The sequence below is a fragment of the Perissodus microlepis genome, chromosome 23 (assembly GCF_051167445.1).
Source record: "Perissodus microlepis isolate ML-2025 ecotype Zambia chromosome 23, ASM5116744v1, whole genome shotgun sequence".
In the NCBI taxonomy this organism is placed as follows: Eukaryota; Metazoa; Chordata; class Actinopteri; order Cichliformes; family Cichlidae; genus Perissodus; species Perissodus microlepis.
In genome coordinates, this window is record NC_140482.1 from 22,908,629 (window position 1) to 22,934,821 (window position 26,193).

At 40.6% G+C, this 26,193-nt stretch overlaps 1 protein-coding gene across 1 annotated transcript; it reads left to right on the forward strand.

Moving 5' to 3' along the window:
• LOC146361457 (uncharacterized) lies at positions 1 to 26,193 on the forward strand. The gene is made up of 21 exons (XM_084921860.1): positions 1 to 904; positions 1,813 to 1,875; positions 2,172 to 2,606; positions 4,581 to 6,219; positions 6,318 to 6,581; positions 7,076 to 7,498; positions 8,268 to 8,669; positions 10,502 to 10,903; positions 11,810 to 12,250; positions 13,193 to 13,636; positions 16,077 to 16,484; positions 18,516 to 18,947; positions 19,343 to 19,744; positions 21,244 to 21,678; positions 21,828 to 22,082; positions 22,168 to 22,416; positions 22,558 to 22,815; positions 22,907 to 23,200; positions 23,301 to 23,570; positions 23,692 to 23,775; positions 23,922 to 26,193. The coding sequence occupies exons 3-21, from the start codon at positions 2,219 to 2,221 to the stop codon at positions 23,986 to 23,988; spliced, it is 7,557 nt and encodes a 2,518-aa protein (XP_084777986.1). The 5' UTR covers positions 1 to 904; positions 1,813 to 1,875; positions 2,172 to 2,218; the 3' UTR covers positions 23,989 to 26,193.

Genomic DNA, 26,193 nt, shown 5'->3' on the forward strand with positions numbered 1-26,193 from the left:
TTCTGGTCCAATGGCGGCATCCAGTGGACCCTCCAGGCATTAAGAGTTCCGCTTTTTACAGGATGCGTTCTTATGAAAACTGGGAGTAACGACATGACTGGCGGCATTTTTCCTAAAGTCGCCAACGCGTGGACACACGCAGAAAATAAAACCGTCTGTGTGATATCTGAACACAGTGCCATACAGGTAAGATTCATCAAGAAGAGCTGGGCGGTCTTTAAAATGTAGAAACTTTATTGCTGTTTCCATATGAGATATGCAGGCAAAGGAATGACAGGCTCACACTTTTGGGCTTTCCCACTACAAAAACACTGAGGCTAACAGCTGTGGAGGAAAGTTTTCCTGATGCCGTTACACAGACTCGCAATAAGATGCGGTTTGTGTTTTTGTAGGTGACCTGATGGTAAAGAAACCAAAAATTTTGTTCTCGGCTGAACTGTAACTTATTACAGAGAACATGAATTAATGAATCATGTTCACATGTTCAGATATTATCTACCTCCACGCCCTTTTTTAAATTAGGGTTATATATGGCAAAGGCCAAATAACCCACTTCTATTTTTGTTTACCTTGTCAAGAAACGCCCATATAAACACGCCTACAAGGCATTCGCTTTTTTCCGGTTCGCGCCAAAAACATTCACGCTCATAAACCCGCGGCAGACTGTGGAGCACGGTGGACAGCAAACGGAAGGCAGGCAGGAGTTTGTGAAGAGGTTGTCCAAAATTGTTTGGTCGAAAAAGTTGGCGGCAGGTGCTGCTGAACTTCAAAACATCTTCATCCTGCAACATCTGGACTCACAACTCGTCTTGCCGTTCTTGTCTTGTTTACGGAACACTCACAGCTGACAGAAACAACCGGAAAACACGGGCTGGATTACCGGATTACGATGCTTGACGGATTTGTGAGTAGAAGCGAGAGGAAAGAATTAAAATAAGGAAAAACTTTTGTATCTGTTGTTGTGGGGGAGACTTTTTTGTTTTTTAAATGGCAGGAAAAGGCTCTTTTTTAGAACAGTTTGTTTTTGTAAATGAGGTTAATGAGAGAGCAAAAACACAGAGTTTTCAAATTTGGACTGAATGTGTGCTGGATTTTGTTGGGCTTTTTGGGATTTGGAGCATTTGACAAATTGTGCAGTTTTTTTAAAAATCATTTTATTTAGATTAGCTGGCGTTGGGGCAACATGTTGCTGCGGGTGTTAGCACTGTGGGGCAGCGCTGTTACCCCAAAGCAAGATGGTCCTGGGTTCAAATCTGTGACTTGAAAATTCATGTGTGGAGTTTGTATTTTTGTAGTGGATTTATATTGGTGATTCCATAGGTGTGAAGTTGAGTGCAAATGGTTGTCTTTCTCTGTGTGTCAAACAAGCAACCTGTCCATGGTGTACCTCACCTGTCACCCCATGGCAGCCATGACCCCACTGACTGAACTGTGACCTGGATAAGTGGAAGGAAATTGATGCTTGTGGTTGATTTGCATTGTTCCTCCTCCATCCAAGGTTCATCTAAAGGATGAACCCTCCTTTCCAGTACTTTGGCACAAGATTCCCACAGTGGGTTTCCAATAACCTGTTCTCCAGTTTTGGTTATCCTAGGTAAATTGTAGCCTGTTGTTCTAATGTGATGGGAGTGGCGCCCAGTGTGGTTCTCTGCTGCTGCCACAGTGTCTACTACAATTAAGTTGCAATCTTCCAAACCATGCTTTCCCTTAGAGAGGTTAAACACGACTCTCTCCATGCACTTGCCCAGCATTGATGTTAAAGCAACACATCTGTAATCAGCTGTATGTTTAACTTTCTTTCTTTTTTTCTAGACAGAAAGGTGCAGAGTGCACCCAGAGTCCAGCAGAGTGCAGAAGGCACTGGAAAAAAATCAAGTAAGGGCCTATTCCAACTCAGTAGCACAGGTCTTCAGCACATAATCAGCTGACACTGTTTTCTGACCATGAGGTTTAGACCTTGCCAAGCATCATGAAAATTACAGTGTTGAGGTTTATCTTTGCCTGCTTAGTTTTCTTCCTGAACTATTTTTCACACTTCTTTAACTCTAGGTTTCTCACCCTGCAGAGAGGCTTACTGTGAAATAAATTCAGTTTGAATTTTACATGAAACATAATACATCATAAGTATAATAATTAAATTAACATTTTCAAACTAGTATCTTGTTTTGCAGATCAGTGAAGTTGGTTCAGAGTGAAGGACACACCGAACTCAGAAAACATGGCTTGTACATCACAGTCTGCCAAAGATTATGTAAAGACTGCCAGAGTCCATCTTGTGAGAGAATTGAAGAATCTGTCTGTGATTGTGCAGAATTTGAATCAGAAAGGGGTTCTTGGTGAGGAAGAGGTCAGCTTAATACAGGCAGAGAAAACTGATGAAAACAAAAGAAGAATAATACTGGACTCAGTCATTAAAAAAGGCGAAGAAGCCTGCTATGAGTTACTCAAGATTATAGACATGACGAGGAAGAGGACTTTAGGGAGGCTTCCTTTTCTTTCTGAGAAAACGAATGAAACTTCCAGAGAGACCAAGTTTGACCTGCACCACTGGATCAGCTGCTTTTCTTTCAAGGAAGAACCACAAATGGACAGGAACTACTTACAAGGTATTTTAGGACAAAAGTCTGGTTGTCACTTGTTACATTTTTCATTATTTAGTTTCTTCGATGCACTAATTCTATAAAAATGTGCCAGTGGAAATATGTATTTATGAGTTTGCAAGACAACTGCATTTAATTCATAGTATAACCCCAATTCCAAAAAAGTTGAGATGCTAGGTAAAGTGTAATTAATTTTAAGATTAATAAGATTTGCAAAGTGTATAAAAACAGTTTTTATTCACAACTAAACACAGAAAACAGAAAAGATACCAAACATTGAAAATAAATAAATATATCCTGGAAAAGTAAATGATGCTAAAACAAACAGCTGGAGAAAGATTTTACCACTAAATCAGGAACAGTTTTAGGATAATGTTCCTTAACCTAAAACTATAAAGACATTGAATATCTCATCATCTGCAGTGCATAATGCAATGATTCAGAGAATCTATACATGCAAGGGTCATGGCTGAAAAACATTATCGTATAACTGTGCTATTTTGATCCTCAGGCAGCACAGGTTTAAAAACGGGCATGATTCTGTCATGGAAATACCTGCATGCACTCAGAAATACTTCTATATATCACTGCCTGTGAACACAGTTCACCAGGCCGTCCACAAATGGCAATTAATGCTCTATCATGCAAAGAAACCATATTTGAACACAAAGAGAAATGCTGCTGTCTTCTCTGGGACAAAAGCTAATTTAAAATGGACTGAGGCAGGGTGCAAAACTGTTCTGAGGTTACAAGAATTGAAAGGTGAAATTCTTTTTGGTCATCATGGACATCATGTCCTTGTTATCGGTTCTCTTACTTAAGGAGCCTGTATCTTTGATAGTATGGAGATGCTTCAGTGCCTATCGAATTGGCACCTTGCACATCTGGGAAGGCAACATCAGTGCTGAAAGGTGTGTATATATATATATATATATATATATAGGTTTTAGAGCAATATATGCCCACATCCAGACGACAACCTTTTCAGGGAAAGCCTTGCATATTTTGGCAATAAGGTGCTAAACTGAAGACAGTTTCAGTTACATGGATGGCTTTGTAGTAGAAGAGTTTTGGTGATGAGCTGGCTGGTCTGCAGTCCAAACCTTTCGCCAGCTTAAAACAGTTGGTACATGAAACCGAAGATAAGACAAAGAAGACCCAGGACTGAGTACATAGAATCCTACATCAGACACAAATGGGACAACATTCCCCCTACAAAAGTTCAGCAACTGGTCTCCTTAGTTCCCAAAAATCCATGTTCAGTGTTGTTAAAAGAAGAGGGGATGCTACACAATGGGGGAAAATGCACTTGTTGAGACTGTCATTGCTGTCAAAATCAAGATGAACTAAATATGACAAATTTATCATTTTCAGTCTCTCCTTTTGCCTTCAAAACTGCCTTAATTCGTTGTGGCACAGATTCAACAAGGTGCTAGAAACATTCCATAGATATTTTGGTCCATTTTGACATGATGGCATCACATAGTTGCTGCAGATTTGTCAGCTGTACGTCCATGATGTAAATCTCCCAGCTCTGGACAGCCCAAAGGTACTTCGTTGGATTGGGTTCTGACTGTGGAGACCATTTGAGTACCGTGAACTACTTGCCATGGTCAAACCAGTTACTTTATTTGACATGCTGTGTATTCTCACTGGTCGCAGCCATCACTGTCTTCATAAAGCAATGGACTCAGGTAGGCTGTGAAAATCCCTGTAGATCAGTAGTTTCTCAAATACCCAGACCAGACCATCTGGCACAAACAGCAATGCCAATTTCAATGTCAATTAAATAACCTTTCTTCTCCACTCTGATAGTCAGTTTGAACTTCAGTAGGTTGTCTTGACCATGTCCACATGCCTAAATACACTGGTGTCATGTGATTGACTGTTTACTTTAATAAACTGTTGAACACCAGTGAACACTTAGTGTTCCAGCTTTTTAAAATTAAGGTTGTAAATTTGTTTATTTCTGTTTTGTAGGACCGAGGCCATGCCACAGATATCAGGAAAAGTTAAAATTAAAAGTAAAGAAAATATTAAATGACTTTTGGGCATCAAGTAAAAACCTGTTTGAAGAAAACAAGAAGCCTGATCTGTTGTACATTTCTCTTATATTAGACACACAGAGCAATGCTTCTCCAACTAAAATAAAGAAACTGAAGAAAAAGAAAAGCAAGCTGAGTCGCCCTAAAAAGCTAAGGACATACATCCCTGAAGAGAAACCAGACATTTCTCCCAGTGAGCTGCTGAAAACAGATAAAAACATACTCTTGGTTGGAAAACCTGGTATTGGAAAGACAGCACTGACTCATGAAATGCTGAGACTCTGGGCAGAAAGAGAAAGTGGTGAGCTTGATTACATGTTTTACTTTGACATGAGGGAAAAAGCACACATCATGAATGTTAAAAACTTGGAGGATCTGCTTTTCACTGTGTTCAGTGAACCAGATGAAGGCAAAGATGAGGTCTTACAGGATATAAAGAGACACTCTGATAACGTTACAATCATTTTTGATGGACTCACAGATCTCTCTTCATCAGTGGTGGAGAAACTTCTGAACAAAGACCTACTGCCGCTCGCAAAGATCATCATAACATGCAGACCAGATGATGAGGATGAAGACTTGTTTTCTGGGAACTTTGACAGAGTGGAGGTGAAAGGCTTTAGTGAGCAGACTATAAAAACATACTTATCTGCAACACTCGGTGAAGATCAGAAGAAAGTTTTGAGTAACTTGGAACTGATAACTCTTTGTCATGTCCCCATGTATGCACTGATGGTGGCTGCTTGCTTTTCATCAAAACATATACCACAGCCATGTACAATAACCGAGATCTACATCAATATTGTTCGATTCTGCCTTCAGATAAACAGCAAAACAAAGAAAAAAGATCTAAATTCGTTCATCAGCACCAAGACAGAAGAAATACTGTCTCTGGCTGAAGTTGCTTGTCTTGCAACTCAACAAAAAACCGTGAACCTGACAGACCTGCCCTGTAAAGACATCTGTGTCCTGTCCTTCCTGAAACCACTTCTCATTAAGGAGGCCGTGACTGAAACAATAACCACATATGCATTTCTCCATTACACAGTGCAGGAGTTTTTTGCAGCACTGTGGATCCTGATGAATCCTGATAAAATCAGAGATGTTTTTCAGCAGTGCCTCACAGAGGAGAAGAAACACATGAAACATCTGATCCCTTTCATGTGTCGACTGTTGAATGAGAAGAGCCCAAGTTTGATGAAGCATCTGATTCCAGATCAGGACCTGAAGAATACATCTAACTGGTTCTTCAAGGAGCTGATAAACACATTTCTTCCTCATCTGTGTGAGCAAGAAGAGGCTGATACTGAGGACAGTGGGCTCCATGTCGACATACTGTTCTTATGCCAGTGCTTGTATGAGTCCCAGAGTCCTGAAGCGTGCATCTACCTTCTAGACAAACTGGACTACCATCTTGACCTCAGTGGAGACAGTCTGGATCCTTACCCTTGCTGTGCTGTGGCCTATGTGGTCACTCAGTCAAAGGAAAGGAAAATAAAGCTGAACCTCGAGGACGTGATCATATCAGAACAAGGAATGAGACAGCTGTTTGGATGCCTTGAAAATGTTGAGTGGTATGAATTTGTTTTTTCTTTTTCTTTTTTTGGTTTCAACACACAGTGAGAATTTTAATGCTGGTTAGTTTCATAACGATCTCTTCTTTCAATTATAGGTATAACCTTCTGCCTCAACAGCTTTGGAAAGCTTTCCTTCTCAGCGAAGAGCAGATGGACTTCGTAACCTTACTCAGTCTTGATGGAAATCATTTACACCTTCCAACTCAAGGTGAAAAGCAGCTGTTTGAAAGAGCTGTGGAAGTCATGCAGTGGATGTCTACAAAGGTTAATGTCTGCCTCTACTGGGACAGAGAAACTCCTGCCTGCCAGAGTCTGTGTGAGTCTCTGTTAGAGGCTTTGCCATTCATCAGCTCACTCAGGTATGTAGCTTTGGCTCTTGCATATTAAATAGTCTGCTTGGTTTTATCCAGTCTTTTGATAGTAAAGTTAAAATACCTCTGTTTGTGACTTTTTTAACAACAATATATCAGAATTTAACATTTTAGCAGAACAGGTGAACAACTCATTTAAAGTTGAGTCCTTCTAGTGCTCAGTCTAAGGAGCCCGTCCATCTATCCAACCACTCATTCATCCTTCCATCCATTCTCCATTCCCGTAAGGAGTCTAATTAAGTTAATAATTCCATGATTCAGAATCTGACAGGCCCCAGGCTGGTGTTTATCTTGTTGAATTTAAAATTCTGATGTCTTTTTTTTTTTTATTCTTCTCCTTTGGAATCACAGACATTGTGCACAACAAGTCTATATGTGTAGCACTAGCACGTAATGTATCAAGATTTGTGCTGAATACATTCAGGTTTTACAGAATGTACAACAGAAATGTGTCTAATCAGTTCTGAAATTCTGTTATTCAGCTTCAGATGTCCAGTTTTTTGGAGCCATGAGAAATACCATGGGACACTGGAGAAGGAGCAGGAGAATCTGTTCATGGATTTATGCCTGAAAGCAGCACTTAATAACGGAGCAAAGTTTTACAACGTTGCGAAGAAGCTTCTTTCATTGTTTCTTGTTAAAACTGAGTTAGAAAACATCCTTCTTGATTTATATCAACATATTAAAAGCAGAGGATTTTCAGTTAACTTTGAAACACTGAGGCCGTGTTTTCAGTCCACTCCTGCAGTCTGGTCCATAAACCTCTCAGAGAGAAAGACCTCCATCCTCCTGGAAGTGCTGAAACTCCAACCAGAGAAGAAACAAGTGAAGCTAACAGGCTGCTCACATGAAGAGAGTGAAGTGAGGAGTTTCCTGCAGTGTCTGCCTTATATCTCACAGCTCAGGTAAACGAATTGTACTTTACATGATTAACTCTACATAAAATCTCTCCAAATTATACTTTTTTGCAACCACTTTTTGATTTTCATAAGAACCACAACCTCTCCTACAGATTTTTAGTGAAAAGTAATTCATTTATCCTGAATATAACAGTTTGTCTTGAGCTTTTGCAATACAACTTACAAACAAACTTACAACATCATACAGTACAACAACCTGTGAAATGTGATGGATCATGAGAAAAATGAGCTCCTGACGTTGTGTTTTACATCATCCACCATTTTTAGAGGGTCAATTTTAAGCTAGCTGATGGACTGAAACTCAGTTTAAATCACTTACCCAGCTCAACGTTTTTTGAACTCCCTGAATGGCCATTTTAAGGAAACAAACAAAAGAAAAGTGACTAAAGGGAAAGCTATCCAGGGCTCAGAGCTGGCAACAAGCAAACAGCCCTCATACGAACAAAGGATCAAAGTGATTTTGAACAAAGTACTTATTGGTAAAATAATGGAGACAAGTGAAAAAAGACTAAAGGGTCAATGTCCTATTATGTGGCATGTCACACAGAGACTGAGTATGTCAGCATACTCTATCTGGTGGAGGGGTTGAACGTCAGCAATAGCTTCTCTTCCAGTTTGTTCCTCCTGAGAACTCTTGGGAAGTGGAGACACTGTTGGGATGTCTGTTCATTACAAGATGGAGTCTATCAGTAGTGTGTGGTTGGATTTATGAAGCTGAGATCAAATACTAAATGTTTCCTTCTCATTGTTCCAGTGTTGACACTAGCTGTTCAGATAAAGAAACCAGGTTCTTTGGGAATCTGTTCTGTGCAGCAGCAGAGAGAGAACAGCAGACAGGAGAGAAGATACTGGAGCTGTTATCATCAGTGTGCATATATAAAACATTCCCTCTGAAATGGAAATGGTGTGATTTTCTTATGGACCTTTACTCTTATAAGACTAAAACAGGCTTGAGTGTCCTTCCATCATTACAGTCAGTTTTCCAGTCAGCTCCTGCAGTCTGGTCCATAAACCTCTCAGAGAGAAAGTCCTCCATCCTCCTGGAAGTGCTGAAACTCCAACCAGAGAAGAAACAAGTGAAGGTGACAGGCTGCTCACATGAAGAGAGTGAAGTGAGGAGTTTACTCCAGTGTCTGCCTTATATCTCACAGCTCAGGTAAATGTACTGCACTTTACATGATTAACTCTACATGAAAGCTCTCCAAGTTATATTTTTTGCAACCACTATTTGATTTTCATAAGAACCATAGAATACTTGTCAATACTTGCATTGGCTTGTACATATTATGAACTAATAACTGGACAAATGCAGTTTACCAAGTTGAGCTGATAAATAAAAATACCAAACAGAAGAGTTTTCGTGGAACCATCGCAAGCAATGCATGGGTGATAGTGTTGTAGGACTTTGATATTAATAGACTTTTGAAATATTCATAAATAAAAGGGCAAGCATGAGTCTTGATCGCTCATATGGCAGTGACGTGCAGCGGCATGTTCATCCTACTTATGACGTGCAAAGTAGACTAAGTAGGTGACATAAAAGAAAAAAAAGAATTTGGGAGCAGCGTTTGAGATACTTTTTCATGTTATCATGGGGTCACAAGCCAGTAAAACACATAAGTTAACTTAAAGAAACGATTGTACGGTTATGCGGCCAGGTTTCAACAGTATTGGAAGGAGCTGGCAAAATGAGAAATTAATGTTATGGAAGATCTCTTTTTGTGCTGATACTTTTAAATATCTTAGATCATAATCCTGCCTACACCATTAAAATGGCTGCTCCAAAACAAGTCAAAAAATTTTGTTAAAGAAAATTAGAGAACTGGAGGCTATTGGAAGGCCTCAAACCAGATGGTGGACTCCTGAAGGGAGCCGTCAAGCTGAAGAAAGAGTCTTAACAAGCTTGGTCAGCCTGTGGGACTGCAGAGGCAACTGACAGCTACTGCTGGATTATGACTTCAACAGTAACTGAAGGAAAAACTTGTGGAATGAGTTCAATGACACCATGGAACAAGACTTTCGGTGGACATCATGCAGAGATCTGAGCCAGTGCCTCTTCACCTTGGTTTTAGGAGGAACAGTAGAGTTTTCATCCTGATTTTGGAACAATGGACCAACTCTTCATCCTCTTGAAGGGATGTGAGTTGGTTCAAGCAGTCCACATGTATTTGGTGGACTTAGTGAAGGCATTAAACTGTTCCTCTGGGATTCCTTTATTGGGTGCTTTAGCAGTACAGGTTATCAGGCCTGTTGTTATGAGCTTTTCAGTACTTGCACAACCACAGTAAGCGCTTGATTGCCAGCAAAACGTCAGAATCATTTCTACTGGGTGTTGGACTACTGGGTCGTCCACCTAGCCACCTACAAGGAGGCTAGGTGGAGGTCACTTACCTAGAAGTGGATCTTATTTCTGTGTTTTGCAGATGTTGTGGTTCTGTTGGCTTCATTAGATGGTTTGCAGTGGAGGGGTTTTAAGCCAAGTATAAAGTGGTGAGAATGAGAAGCATCCCGAAATTTGAGGCCATGGTTCTTGGTTGGAAAGGAGTGGAGCTTCCACTGTTGGTTAGAGACGTTTTGTTGCCCCAAATGGATTTCAAGTATCTTGGGGTCTTGATCATGAGTGAGGCAAGAGGGAAATTGACACCTCAGGTGACACATCAGACATATTGAGTGTAAAAGCAAAGCTGTCAATTTACTGGTCAATTTACAGCCCAACCCTCATCTATGGTCATGAACTCTGGGTAGAGACAGAAAGATTGACATCCAAAGGGTGGGTGCGTGAGGTCAAATATTTATAGGGAATCAGAGTAGAATCATTACACCTAGACAATAGTATAATATATCAGAGTGAGTTTTCAAAGTTTTGTAGTGCTCTCACATATGCTAAAATTGCCAAAGACTTTAAAATGCATCTCCATAAACGTTATATAGCCGCTTGAAGTTACTCATTGACTGCAGGCTCAAAATGTTTCTTCCTTTTTGTTCCAGTGTTATTCCGTGGAAGTTAGATGAAGAAATCAGGTTCTTTGGGAGTGTGTTCTGTGCAGCAGCAGAGAGAGAGCAGCAGACAGGAGAGAAGATACTGGAGCTGTTATCATCAGTGTGCACATACAAAGGATTTCCTGTCAAACAGAAATTGTGTGATTTTCTTGTGGATCTGTACTCTTATGAGACCAAAACAGGATCGAGTATTCTTCATTCATTACAGTCAATTTTCCAGTCAGCTCCTGCAGTCTGGTCCATAAACCTCTCACAGAGAAAGACCTCCATCCTCCTGGAAGTGCTGAAACTCCAAGCAGACAAGAAACAGGTGAAGCTGATAGGCTGCTCACATGATGAGAGTGAAGTGAGGAATTTCCTTGAATGTCTGCCTTATATCTCAAAACTCGGGTAAGCAAATTGTACTTTGCATCATTAATGCTACATCAGATGCTTTGAAAATGATTTATAGATGTATTTTAAGCCAAAAAGTTTGGTATTATTGTACGGTTTAAGTATTCATATAAATGCAGCACAAAAAGTAAGAAATTTTATCTTTGGTTGATTATTTCTTTCTTTGCTTCTTAGCAATACATCTCATACTGTTGGAAAGCCTGTGTATTACAAGTAAGGAAAATGTTTTGTGGGTTGAACACTTGAGGGATCAGTTGGGCATGCTGTTCATGGCAGAGTCAACAACACAGCTACATTGGCTGACTTGCAAGAATGGGATGCCATCCCAAGGCAGTGTGTGACCAAGCTGGTGACCAGCCCAACCAGGAGGAGGTACCAGGCTTTTGTGGTTGTGTATGGTTCTGCCAGGTGCTACTGAGGAACCTGTTTATTAAATGAATCAATTGTTATATTGCAAATATGTCTTGTTTCTTCAGACTTCAATCCTCCAATTCAATAAATGACACCTTTCAAAAGTGAATAGCAGAATAGGCAGTTTGGTATTGGCAGAAAAGATTTGGCAAGTTTTGCTCACCCCACAAATGCAGTTTCCTTACAAATGTGGCCCCATTTGAGGGGAAACAAAGCATGTTTTCAACAGGACTTAATGCCAAAAAGCATTGTTACCACAAAGAAATAATTGACTAAACACAAATTTCTTCACTTTTTCTGTTAGTGTTTGTGTTGTGAGTCAGTAACAGTCTAAAAACAATGTTCAGCTGCTCTGATGGAAGATGGCTTTAAAATGGACTTTCATTATATACAGGACACACATGGACAAGATGGAGTCCATCAGTAATGTGTGGTTGTATTTATGCAGCTCAGATCAAATCATCACTAAATCGTTCCTTCTTATTGTTCCAGTGTTGTTCCTTGGTGGTCAGATCTTTATGAAGGAACCAAAAGAACCTTGATTAATCTGTTCTGTGCAGCAGCAGAGAGAGAACAGCAGACAGGAGAAAAGATACTGGAGCTGTTATCATCAGTGTGCGCATATCAAACATTCCCTTTTAATGACAGAGACATTTCTGATGAATATCAGTGTGACTTCTTGTTGGATCTGTACTCCCATATGAAGGCCTATGAGTCTAAACCAGGCTTGAGTGTCCTTCCATCATTACAGTCAGTTTTCCAGTCAGCTCCTGCAGTCTGGTCCATAAACCTCTCAAAGAGAAAGACCTCCATCCTCCTGGAAGTGCTGAAACTCCATCCAGAGAAGAAACAGGTGGAGCTGACAGGCTGCTCACATGAAGAGAGTGAAGTGAGGAGTTTCCTTGAATGTCTGCCTTATATCTCACAGCTCAGGTAAATTAATTCTACTTTACATCATTAATCCCAAAAGCTGATTCTGTCTGTCTGGATGTAGCATTTTTTGTGGGTGAAATATTCCATCACTCATCCAAGTGACTTCTTCAGTCTTAGCTGACTGCAGCTGAATACAGTACATTGGCATAACGATTGAAACTAACAACCCTTGGTGAGTCCTCCCTCGACATTCAAGTGTGTGTATGAAAGCACTGGGGCACAGGTACAAGACACTGTTTTGATGATTGTAGTGAGGCTCATTCAGTGAATAACTGGTAGCACCTCTGGTCCCTCGTCCCTGCAGATTGCTTAACCAAGTGGCCCATCATTGTATGAATTTTTTGGTTGCTTGAACTGCTATTTTAATTACATTGTGGTAGTGAATAATAATAATCAAGCAACAATTAACTGAATGTTAATGTTCTTACCCTGCTGTTTAACTTCTACAGCAGAAGTCTTGTAATTAATTTGCAACACCATTGCCTTGTCAATAATAAGCCTGTGTGCTTTTGATTGGTAATATAACTACCATTATTAAGAATTAAACAATGAAGCAACCACCAGGGAAAATAAACCTGGTCCACAAACACCAGTAAAGGAATCGCCAAATGTGCTCTGAAAGCTAATCTACAGATATTATCTCCATTTTCCACATACCTGTGCCGGTCACTGCCATCTGCAACCAAGATGAGAGCAAAATGCTGTGAGAGACTGGACAGTGGGCTACAGGCGCCCCTTATAATAAAGTTAGAGGAGATTTGGAGAAGTGGCTGTATTTACAAGCACTAGTCCAAAGTGAAATACTTACCACAAAGAATTTCTCCCTACAGTTATGAGTAAGGAATACAGTTAGAAATATGAACAAGATGGAGTCCATAAGTAGGTTGTATTTATGTAGCTAACATCAAATCATCACTAAGTGTTTCCTTCTTATTGTTCCAGTGTTCATCCTCCAGTAGAATTTTATAAAGAAATCAGGTTCTTTGGGAATCTGTTCTGTGCAGCAGCAGAGAGAGAACAGCAGACAGGAGAGAAGATACTGGAGCTGTTATCATCAGTGTGCAGCTTTGAAACATTCCCTCTAAATAACAGAGACATGGGTGTTGAAGAAAACGAATATCAGTCTGACTTCCTGCTGGATCTGTACTCCCATGTGAAGGACTGTGAGACTAAAACAGGCTTGAGTGTCCTTCCATCATTACAGTCAGTTTTCCAGTCAGCTCCTGCTGTCTGGTCCATAAACCTCTCAGAGAGAAAGACCTCCATCCTCCTGGAAGTGCTGAAACTCCAACCAGAGAAGAAACAAGTGAAGCTGACAGGCTGCTCACATGAAGAGAGTGAAGTGAGGAGTTTCCTGCAGTGTCTGCCTTATATCTCACAGCTCAGGTAAATAAGTCATCATTTCTGTTACTATATACTGTATCTGTTCAGAAATGCATTGCTGGAATATTTTAAGCTAAACAAATCCAAAAATTATTTTTACAAAATCCAATAGTGATATATTTTTTCATCATTATTGAAACGATATTTGTGACTTCATTTATATGTTGTCATATTTCAGTTTTATTTCAGTTCTTCCCTTATTTAAGAGGGAAACATTGCGCCCTGTAAACAACTGTGTTTATTAGACCTTTTCTTCAGCTGAAACATGTGCAAACATACATAGAAATACAGCATAGAGAGTAGAAACAGTTTGTAAAATTCTAACAACCTTTTTAACACAGCCTGAACTCTTTGGCTACGTTCACACTGCAGGCGAAAGCGCATCAAATCGGACTTTTTTGACCCTATGCGACCCATATGCGATCATGGTATGACAGTTTGAACAGCTCAAATCCGATATTGTCAAATCCGTCCTGGGTCACTTTTGTATGTGGTACTGAATCCGATACATATCTGATGTTTTAGAAAGCGACTGCTGTTTGAATGGTCATGTCGCATTAAATCCGTCTTTTATGTCACTGACACAAGACAGACGCCAAGCTCCGGAGTAGCGCCCGAGAAGACATCGTGAACGCTTCCTGGCCACCCCGTGTAGACGTCAGTGAAAATGTTGGGAAGACAACGTGAATATTTTATTTGTACTGTAAAATCTGCAGATTCTGACAGAAATCTGCAACTATCCTTTGAAGCACCGCTCCTCTCTAAAACAGCAATAAGGATCATTATTAGGCCATATGTAAATAACAAAATAACTTTATAACTTAAAGCAAAATTGGGAAACGTAAAGTCCGAAACAAGTCTTTTTTATTAAGGGCCATCAGTCAAACAATACTGTTTGGTCTGAGTCTAAACAGAGCGCGTTGTGTGTGACGTCGTCTTTTGCGCATGCGTGCCACTTTGAGGGTTCACACTAGAGCACGTTTGCTGTCACATTTTATTTGTAGTGTGAACAAGCAGACAAAAAAATCAGATTTGATCAAAAAATCGGAATTGAGCATTAAAACCTGCAGTGTGAACGTAGCCTTAGTGTCAGGGCTAACAAGTGGGTGGATTCAGACGTAGAGTTGGAGGAGCTCAACAGTGTGTTTATTTACAGTGCCAAAAATATTTACAACAATCTCAACAATGTGCAGGGGGAAAAGGCATTCTGGGCAGGGGAGCCAAAGTGTCCAAAGTGCAGAGTGCTCTCACTCTCTCACACTCAGGGTCAGGCTCGTGACACCACAGGAGAAATTCCAAAAAACTGTGCATAGGGAAATAGACGGTCAAAATCAGCTAAGGGCACAGGCAGAGCACAATGCAGTCAAGGCCAGGGTTACAACTAACTGTTTCAGTTTAACAATCCAGTGATTGAAAAAGGAAATTATAAGCCATCAATGAATGCACAAGTAAAATAGTAAACACCCCTTCCAACCTAATTCAGAAACTGAGTTACACATGTCATTTCAGCAGGAAGGTGAAGCTACTGTTGTACAAGATATGAAGTGTAGATGTTGTTGTTCCACTCATGTTCATCACAAACCACAAACAGTTACAGTTCAGTGCGCAGTGATTTCACACACAGGATTAGTGTTTGTGTTAGAGCACTTCGCTCTCGCTCTGCAGGCCTACTTGTTGTTCCTAGAGTATTTAAAAGTAGAATGGGAGGCAGAGCCTTCAGTTTTCAGGCCCCTCTTCTGTGGAACCAGCTTCCAGTTTGGATTCGGGAGACAGACACTGTCTCTACTTTCAAGATTAGGCTTAAAACTTTCCTTTTTGCTAAAGCATATGGTTAGGGCTGGACCAGGTGACCCTGAATCCTCCCTTAGTTGTGCTGCAATAGATGTAGGCTGCCGGGGGATTCCCATGATGCATTGAGTTTTTCCTTTGCAGTCACCTTTCTCACTCAGTATGTGTTAATAGACCTCTCTACATTGAATCATATCTGTTATTAATCTCTGTCTCTCTTCCACAGCATGTCTTTATCCTGTTTTCCTTCTCTCACCCCTCCCTGAGCCTGGTTCTGCTGGAGGTTTCTTCCTGTTAAAAGGGAGATTTTCCTTCCCACTGTCGCCAAAGTGTTTGCTCATAGGGGGTCATATGATTGTAGGGTTTTTCTCTGTATCTGTTATTGTACAATCTACTGTACAATATAAAACGCATTGAAGCGACTGTTGTTGTGATTTGGCGCTATATAAATAAAACTGAATTGAATTGAATTGAATTGTGAGTCAGTAACAGTCTAAAAACAATGTTCAGCTGCTCTGATGGAAGATGGCTTTAAAATGGACTTTCATTATATACAGGGCACACATGGACAAGATGGAGTCCATCAGTAATGTGTGGTTGTGTTTATGCAGCTCAGATCAAATCTCCACTAAATGTTTGTCTTTTGATGTTTCAGTGTTGATCCTGAGAATTCAGATTTTTGTGAAGAAGCTAAGTTCTTTGGGAATCTGTTCTGTGCAGCAGCAGAGAGAGAACAGCAGACAGCAGAGGAGATACTGGAGCTGTTATCATCAGTGTGCACATATGAAAGATTCCCTCTTAAAGAGAAATGGTGTGATTTTCTTATGGACCTGTGCTCTTATGAGACCAAAACAGGCGTGAGCATCTTACCATCATTACAGTCAGTTTTCCAGTCAGCTCCTGCAGTCTGGTCCATAAACCTCTCAGAGAGAAAGACCTCCATCCTCCTGGAAGTGCTGAAACTCCAACCAGAGAAGAAACAAGTGGAGCTGACAGGCTGCTCACATGAAGAGAGTGAAGTGAGGAGTTTCCTTGAATGTCTGCCTTATATCTCACAGCTCAGGTAAATTAATTCTACTTTACATGTTGAATTCTGCATCAGGAGAGCTGCTCTGAGGGAACCACAAAAACTATGGCAATTATGGAATGGAAACAGTTTCAGGGCACAAAGCTATTTTGTAAATACCCAAACATTCTGGCTTGATAACACCTAGTTCAAAATAAAACATTTATTTTAATTAATGGCAGTTCCTTTCCCCAGATAGATTAGATTCATATAGAATCACTCTATGCTGAGAAAACATTCTTAAATCATTGTGTAATTTCCATTTCTGCAAGATGGCAGTCTTGCAGTCGAAATGCTCATGTTTGGAAAACATATGCTCAGCTTTGGGGTCAGCTGGCTTGGGTGGCTTAGGAGTCTCAGACTCAGGGGTTCAGGCCCATGATAAACAGTCTCTATGGAGCCAGCTTAGATTTAGACATAGAAACAACAGCCTGGACAAGGCTGGGCCCGGCTGCAACAGTGACCTTAGGTGAGGAATGTGACAACGCCATTTCCTCTCAGAAGTGGCAGCTGTGACCAATGGGTAGAGAGTAGAGTCCAAGGTAGTTGCAGTCCCTCATCTACTCTTGCCAAAGGTAAATAAATCAGAACTTTTCTGAAGCCTCCTCCCAAATTGTCAACATTGCTTCCGTATGTTCAGGGCTCCAAGTGCTCAAGTGGCTGCCCATAAGTGGTTGCTGGGTGCATTACTAGCCAGAGTGTACTATTACTATAGTGTTTTGCAGTATAATCACCCAAATGCAGATTGGAAGACGGGCAAAAGTGAAATGAAAATGCACCTGTAATAACTGTTGATGTGAAGCCCACAGTAGAATGTCCATAAGAAGAAAAGACAAACTAAAGCCAACAAATAAACATGCTTTAACCAAAGACAACGTGAGAAATACAGTTATGTCCAAATATATTTGGACACTGACACAATTTTTTTTACATGTTTACTGAAACATATCCCAATTATAGTTATATAATGGACATGGACATAATGTGTAAACTCTCAGTTTTCATTTAAGGAAATCCACATTCAAACTGGATGAAGGGTTTAGGCGTTTCAGCTCTTTAACATGTGCCACCCTCTGTTTAAAGGGACCAAAAGTAATTGGACAATTGATTCCAAGGTTAATTCATGGGCAGGTTTCTTTGTTATGTAATTATGAATTAAGAAGATAAAAGTCCCGGAGCTGATTTGAGGTGCTTGCATGTGAAAGATTTGGCTCTCAGTAGATTGTCTGCAGTCAAATGAGCTCTCCATGCAGGTGAAACAAGCCATCCTTAATCTGTGACTACAGAAAAAACACATCTGAGAAATTGTTACAATATTAGGAGTTGTGAAACCTACGGTTTGGTACATCCTGAAAAAAAAGGAAAGCACTGTTGAACTCAGTAAAAAGACCTGGACTTTCACGGACGACAATAGTGGTCGTTGATCGCAGAATCATTTCCGTGGTGAAGAGAAAGCTGAAACCAATATAGTGGAGAATATTTGTAATTAGGCTGTGCCTCAAACATTTTAAATACAGTAGTTATAAAAGCAGCAAAGTTCAGTGATATTTTGGTTGATGGTTCCATAATTATTTCTGCAACATTAAGTAATAATTTTTTCCATAAAACCATTGTTGTACTAGTTTAAATTGTTATATTTACTTATCATCATTATTATATTTATACCATGACTTTATCTACGCGAGATGCTTTACCAAGAGGGATTCAAATGTAAAACTACAGTATTTTTATGTATTTATATTTAATTAAATATAAGAGTTAAAGTCCCCAGTATGATAATAGTCACACGATAGAGGGCACACCAAATGTATAATTTAAAGAGCTGGGTACTCTGTATCATATGCAGCATACACATAAATGACAATCATGACAACCCTAATGGTGCAAGAAAGCAGCAGTCTCATCCATGAGGAAAAACTCTACTAATATACAATCACTGAACTGTGGGGATACTGTCACTACATTCAAAATGTACCATGCCTTTTCATGAAATACTATCACTACTTTTTTTCCTTTTTCTTGTTCCAGTTTTTTTACTTTATGGGCAGATGAAGGAGGAAGGTTTTTTGGGAATCTGTTCTGTGCAGTAGCAGAGAGAGAAGAGCAGACAGGAGAGAAGATACTGGAGCTGTTATCATCAGTGTGCAGCTATAAAGGATTCCCTGTTAATGACACATATACAGATCTTCAATATCAGTGTGATTTCCTGCTGGATCTGTACTCCCATGTGAAGGACTATGAGATTGAAACAGGCTTGAGTGTCCTTCCATCATTACAGTCAGTTTTCCAGTCAGCTCCTGCAGTCTGGTTCATAAACCTCTCAATAAGAAAGACCTCCATCCTCCTGGAAGTGCTGAAACTCCAACTAGAGAAGAAACAAGTTAAACTGACAGGCTGCTCACATGAAGAGAGTGAAGTGAGGCGTTTCCTTGAATGTCTGCCTTACATCTCACAGCTCAGGTAAATGAACTGTATTTTAAATGGTTAACTCTATGGTTTTGTGAAAGACTGGGATCAACCCTCATTTCTTTATATTTTGCCAGACTTTCCTGGTTTCCTGACTGATTTGTTTTAGGATACCATATATATGTCTTTCACTTTAATTTTAATAATATTATTTATGTCTGTGTCCATGGCCTTTGTATTGTTAGTCCAGTCCAGTTTATTGGCCCAGATGCTTCTCTAGGCAATTCCACTGGCACTGATCGACAAAGTCCTCGGTCAGTTCTCTGTTCTCTGTCTTTGTTGGCCCGATTGATGATGAGGCCAACAACTGCTGGGTCATCAGAGAACTTTTGACGGAAGCAGTTAGCAGACAGTTAGCATCACTAAGTGTTTCCCTCTCATTGTTCCAGTGTTGCTTCTCGGAGGCAAGATGAAGAAGTTACAACCTTTGTGAATCTGTTCTGTGCAGCAGCAGAGAGCGAACAGCAGACAGGAGAGAAGATACTGGAGCTGTTATCATCAGTGTGCAGATATGAACGATTGCCCCTTAAAGAGAAATGGTGTGATTTCCTGATGGACCTGTACTCTTATGAGACTAAAACAGGCTTGAGTGTCCTTCCATCATTACAGTCAGTTTTCCCGTCAGCTCCTGCTGTCTGGTCCATAAACCTCTCAGAGAGAAAGACCTCCATCCTCCTGGAAGTGCTGAAACTCCAACCAGAGAAGAAACAAGTGGAGCTGACAGGCTGCTCACATGAAGAGAGTGAAGTGAGGAGTTTCCTGCAGTGTCTGCCTTATATCTCACAGCTCAGGTAAGTGAAACTAATGCTTAGTTACCAGGTGACTTTGAAAGCAATTTTTAATTTACAGTCTAATAATGTTTTAAGCATTTTTTTTTTGTTAATCTAATCTGAAGTCATCATAGATAATAACACACATGTAATTAGACCCTCGTCCTTCTATTTTATCTGCCTTGGTTAATATTTAATCATAAAGTTATTCACTCTTTTTCTACTTTACATGATTAGCTTTATATAAGAACAGATAAATTCTGGGTAAAAAGATATAACAACAACATTTTGAGACCTGTAAATCTAAATATTATTTGACTGTAGCCTGGCTAAATTAACCAGCCCAAAACACAGATTATCTTTGGGGTTCTTTTAATCTGAATTATAAAGTAAGCGTCCAGATGAAAGGTTGTAAAAACAAGGAAATAAAATTGCTACACACAGTTCTCATCAAGTAACAGCTGTGTGCACTGGTAACCCACTGCTACTGCAGGTAGTTGTCCCAACTTTTCAGAGTCTGGAACTCAAAGATGTCTAATGTCAATGTGTGACTGATATAAACCCGTCCAGAAACAAAACAAACTTAGCAGTGCAAAAATAACTCTAGTGGCTTCTCCTGCTAAATTACAGAGACCAAATTAAACAGTTAACCACAGTACATTTGTACATTTTCCCTCTTACAAATGAAATATTACAATACAGGTGTGAACTCAAATACATACAGTGCATTAATCCAGCAGAAAAACAGAGTACAGCTCCCCCTGAGATGATTAGCGAAGTCAGTCACAGCAACACCTGGTGCCTTAACTATTCCACCCTTTGCGCTTAAACAGACCATGCAGTGAAAACACAGCGTTGAACACCCATGTTACACCAATGCAAGCTAGCACTTCTGTGAATGTCTCCGTAGATCCCCATCATCCCTTGCGCTCCCAGGGGTACCCCAAAAGAAACAGAGCCAGCCAGTGGCATGTCCCATAACACTGACCTTCCACCTGGCTACATTACTCTTTTAAATAATTATATATTTCACTGTCACCAATATTATATTTACCCACTGTGATTTCATCCACACAGGATTATATGTCAGTTAAATGTCAACTTTACTCCATTTCATACGGAAACGTGTTCACCGCTGTGTTGGACTTTGTCAGTTGTGTGTTGCTTTGAAGTCTAATACTGTATTTTACATACATGTATGAGTTCATGAAACTGAGCTGTTATTATGGATTAAAGAACAACAACCAAATTACATACTGTTCTTTTCAGAGTGCTGATTTTGGTTGTTATTTTTTAGGTATAATGACTTTACAATCTCATGTATTTAGTAAAAAGTAAACTTACAGAGCACTGATTGAACGACAATAACTCAGTCATTATAAAATTCACGAAGAAAAGAAAATACTCCATGAAAAAACAGAATAAGTTCAAACTGGTATTTGTTATATGATATGTTATTGGCTTTTCATTGCTGTTCAGATGACCTGCATATGTGTAAATATTTCTTCTTGTTGTTCCAGTGTTGATCCTGAGACATCAGATGAAGAAGCAGTCAGGTTCTTTGTGAATCTGTTCTGTGCAGCAGCAGAGAGAGAACAGCAGACAGGAGAGAAGATACTGGAGCTGTTATCATCAGTGTGCACATATCAAACATTCCCGTTTAATGAGAGATACGTGGATGATGACTATCAGTGTGATTTCCTGCTAAATCTGTACACCAATGTGAAGGATTGTGAGACTAAAACAGGCTTGAGTGTCCTTCCATCATTACAGTCATTTTTCCAGTCAGCTCCTGCAATCTGGTCCATAAACCTCTCAGAGAGAAAGACCTCCATCCTCCTGGAAGTGCTGAAACTCCAACCAGAGAAGAAACAGGTGGAGCTGACAGGCTGCTCACATGAAGAGAGTGAAGTGAGGAGTTTCCTTCAGTGTCTGCCTTATATCTCACAGCTCAGGTAAGTGAAACTAATGTTCTGGAAACAGCTTCACAGGAAGTGAAATTATAACTCTCGTGTTCTTATAAAAAACATTTATCTGCTGTCCACTTTGAATCTTTAGTTCTTGGTGTTCATCTTTTCTGCTCTTGTCTATTTTTGATCTTCAGGCTTTCCATCGACATGTCCTTGCTCCTGTTTCAGTGGGTAAGAAGAGGCAGAGTGGTCTGTCCGCTGGCTGTTGAAGAGCTTTCTCTTGTGCCTAAGAAAGCCCGACCATCACAGAGAGTATTGTTGAGGGCTGTCAGTAGTTTGGCTTCCCTGCTGAGATACTGGACAGTCGGACGGTTAGACCTGACTGAGACCTGCATCCCTGCTCAGGGTCTGATTACACTGCTGCTCCATGATGGTCCTCTAACAGTCAAGTAAATGTCTTTCCTGAACATCACAGGCCAAATAAAATGTAATTTTTTTGCTTTAAAGCATATTTTATATTTATGATCTCTGCAGACTGAGTGAAGAGAGCTTCCAGCAGCTTCTGTGTCTCCTCCATGAAATCCAGGACAAGGACTTGACGTTGTCCTTCTTCAGTAAGGTTGGTAGAGACCTGACCTCCTGCTGTCTGAACTGGGAGCTTCTTCACTATCTGCTGCAGCAGTCGTCAGCTCAGACCATCACTGTGGACCTGAGGAAGAACCTCTTCTTACAGGAGGAAACCACACGTCTGCTTCCCTTTCTGGACAGGATTGTGTTTAAAAGGTGCTGAATGTAGTTTGATCTTTTACCAAACACAGTTTCTGCTGTTTAATCAGGAGGATTTGAAATGCTGTCTCATCTTTAATCAGAAGTTTATGGATCCTTTAAACAAAGTGTCCTTAGAAATAAACTCTTTGTTTCCAGGCCCAGTCCCAACTTTGTGATGAGCTCCATCAGAGAGCTCTACAGAGCTCATGACAGTCACGCTGTACCCAGTTTACTGAGGTCACTTGGTCATGTGATCAACCTGAGCAGCAGAGAGCTGGACTCAGTGGACTGTGCTGCTCTGATCTTCATCCTCAAACACGGAGACGGAGTCAAACTGAACCTCCTGTGGACCTCCATACCAGCAGAGGGAGCAGAGTCCATCCTCTTCATGCTGGACAACGTTTCCCATCTCAGGTCAGATATTAGTGCTTGTTTGTCAGTGCTGTCCAACACAGAGTCATCAGCTGGTTCATTTCTGCATGTGTTTTCCTTGCACTGTTGACAGGACTCAGCTGCTGAGGTTCATCCACTGCTGTGCTGCCTGTGACGTCCAGCAGGAGGCAGCGTCAGGCCTGCTGAGGACTCTGCAGCACAGCTTGGATCTGTCCTGCTCCTCCTGTGTGGAGCTACCAGAGGAGGATCAGCCTGAGCCTCTGAGTCTGACTGCTGATGACTGCAGGGCCGTCTCCACCATCCTGACACACAGCAGCCAGGACACACAGCTTGACCTGCAAGACTGTGAGGTGGAGGACAGCGTGCTGGACCTGCTGTTTCCTGTCCTCCACAGGGTCCGCCTCAGGTGGGAAAGACCACAGAAGAGTCTAAACCAGAGAGAAGCTCGTTCACACTGGTGTTGATGCATCCTGACAGTTTCTCTTTGCTCTGTTTGTCCTGTTTAGAGTCAGTAAAACTGTCCTCGTCCAGCTGCTGTCTCTGGTTCCTGTGAACAGTGAGAGGGACACAGTGAGGCGGGCGGTGTCCCTGTGTGGAGCCCTGGGTGGAGAGCTGGATCTCAGTCACAGCACGCTGGATCAGAGGGTCTGTGGGGCTTTGGTCCAGATGCTGGACTCGTGTGAAGGGCTGACAGAGCTGGACCTCAGTCACTGTCAGCTCACTGACCAGCTGCTGCTCCCTCTTATCACACATCTGCACAAAGTCCAAGTCCTGGAGTGAGTGTCACACACTGATCCTTCTCTGGGAGGCACCAATAACCATCAGCCTGTTCACACACACTACAAAAATATGATGTGCAGCAATCACTTAGAGCCACTTGTTGTGTTTGTGTTACAGTCTGAGTCACAATCAGATCACTGATGCTTCGACTGATGTGTTACTGCAGCTGCTCTCCATCAACCCCTCCATCGACTGTGTGCGGTGAGCCAACATGAATCAGTCCCCATCAGTGAAGGAGTTTCTCCTCAGACTCTCAGAGGAATCATTCACAGTCTGAGCTCACATGGATTCATGTTGTTCTGTGTCAATGAGTGACGTCTGCTCTCTCTGCTTTGGTCTCTTTCTAGACTCTACAGCAACAACATCGTGCACAGAGCAGCCTTCAAGGAACACAAGCAGTTTGAGATCTGGTGAAGCACTCATCATCATCATCATGAACATCATGAACATCATCATCATCTGGGATTCACTGGTTTCCTCTGTTCTTGTCATCAGTACATGAAAATAGTGGGTGGAGTGGGAGCACTGATACTGTGTTCATGGACTCAGTGTAATGTCGTAGTGTACGACACATTGACATTAGATCAGATGGGTTTTGAAGACCATCTTATTTTTTTTTCTTTTTTCTACAATGACTTGAAGACAGTTTATATGGAGACAACGAGCAGCCAACAGTGTTTGTTTCAATTTCCAACTGTTTCTTTTGTTTCTGAGCTACTGCAGATTTTTCTTTGATGGAGGTCAGATGTCTAATTGGTCATGTGATGATGTAACAGTCCTGGGTCTTGGACCCACAATTTTGAGTTTTGCATTCTCGGTCTAATCTTTTGGATTTCAAGTCTTTATTTCCCCATGTAGTTACCTCCTGTTTTATTTTGATAGTCATTTGTCTGTGTTCCTTTTATTTATGTTTGCTTGTCCTGATTGGTTTCAGCTGTGTCTCATTCCCTTAATCTGCCCACTTTTATATTTACCTGTTAAACCTGAGAGTCCTGCATATTGGCCTTGGTTACACATCTGATATTTCTGTAATAATTGGGATTCTGTTATTTTATTATTGAGACAAAACACAGAAGCCATCACCATTTATCAGTGCAGTGAGTTGGTCATATTTATTATTTGTACTTTTGTGATAATGGTATTTATTCTGGTCTACATGCTTCAGACAGGACAAAGTAGAGAGACTCTATAATGATATCTCAGATTAACGATGCAATAAGTGAGCAATCAGGATAAAACCGTGTTTGGTACTTTAACATAACTGGAAGAAATGATCCTAAACATGTAAATCATTTTTAGTTTGTATTTCATGTTAAGAGATACATGTGATAATTAGGGGTGGGCGATAGAAACGATATATGATAGAAACGATATAAATTTGGCCAACGATAGAGATTTTGACTATATCGCTCTATCGCGATGGCGCATGTTGATGATGTCATCAAGCGGCGCCTGTTTTGGTCAAAAGCATTGCAGCGGCTAAAACCATTATCATCTGCAAATTATGGCGGGCGACAGTCATAGCAAAGAGATGAAGCACTCTTGAAATATGGGGAAAGCCAAAAACTGCTATGCGATTACATTTGTCCCTGACCACCAGAATCCCTCACGTTAACTTTTATCGAGTGGAAAAAAAGTTGGCGTTCATCCTCCAGCTTCACTGTGCTAATGTTATGCTAACAAAGCTGTGTCGCTAGCAATCACGTAGCACAACATTATATACCAGGTAGTCCAACTTCAGTAACCCTACAAACGCCACAGCTGTTTAGTTTTCTGTCTTCATTTATGTTGGAAGTGGTAGCAGAGCTGTACGTTTGAATTAGTTTCAAAAATCTCTCAGAACATGGTATGAAATGTTTAGGTGTAAACTAGCGAGCTAACTTCCTGTTAACTTCTAACTCCGTTAAATTTAATAAATTCTGTTTTCATGGATGCATGGGTGTAAAACTTAATTGTTACACTCGATAAAGCAGCAACGCTGATGATTTAATTAAAGATGAAATAAATTACACCGTTTTTAACTCTTAGTGTTCGTTTGACTTTGCCAAAATCGGTTCGAGGTCAGTAAGCACAACCAGAATTCATACATAAGGCACACTCTCGATTTTTGAGAAAATGAAAGGATTTTAAGTGTGCCTTGTAGTGTGGAAAATACGTTATACAGAAGAAAAGAATATATCGTGATATATATCGTTACCGCACATGCTTCAAATTATATCGCGATATGAATTTTAGGCCATATCGCCCAGCCCTGATCATTTTCTGTCCTCTTAATGTGACACTGTTATGAAATTTTCCTCATAAATGGACCTCATTTATAATGAGGGGTGGCTGTAGCTCGGGGTAGAGCAGGTCAACTACTAATATAAAGGTTGCTGGTTTGATCCCTGGCTGCTCCGCCCTGCATGCCAGATATCCTCAGGCAAAATGCTAACCCCAAGTTAAGCACAGAGAAAGTGCCTGTATGAATGTGTGGATGAGGCATGTTGTGTAAAGTGCTTTGAGTGCTCCAGGAGTATACAAAAACACTGTGCAAGAATTTATCCTTTAATGTATTTTAGGTTTTTAAATGTAACTTTTTTTTTTTTTTTACCATATTAATGTAGAGCTTCATATAGA

Excerpts from the sequence above, each read along its gene's own strand:
- LOC146361457 (XM_084921860.1), top strand. The coding sequence starts at position 2,219 with ATGGCTTGTACATCACAGTCTGCCAAAGATTATGTAAAGACTGCCAGA. Across the intron at positions 19,745-21,243 it reads CCTTATATCTCACAGCTCAG|TGTTGATCCTGAGACATCAG; the intron begins GTAAGTGAAACT and ends TTGTTGTTCCAG. Across the intron at positions 22,816-22,906 it reads GACAACGTTTCCCATCTCAG|GACTCAGCTGCTGAGGTTCA; the intron begins GTCAGATATTAG and ends CACTGTTGACAG.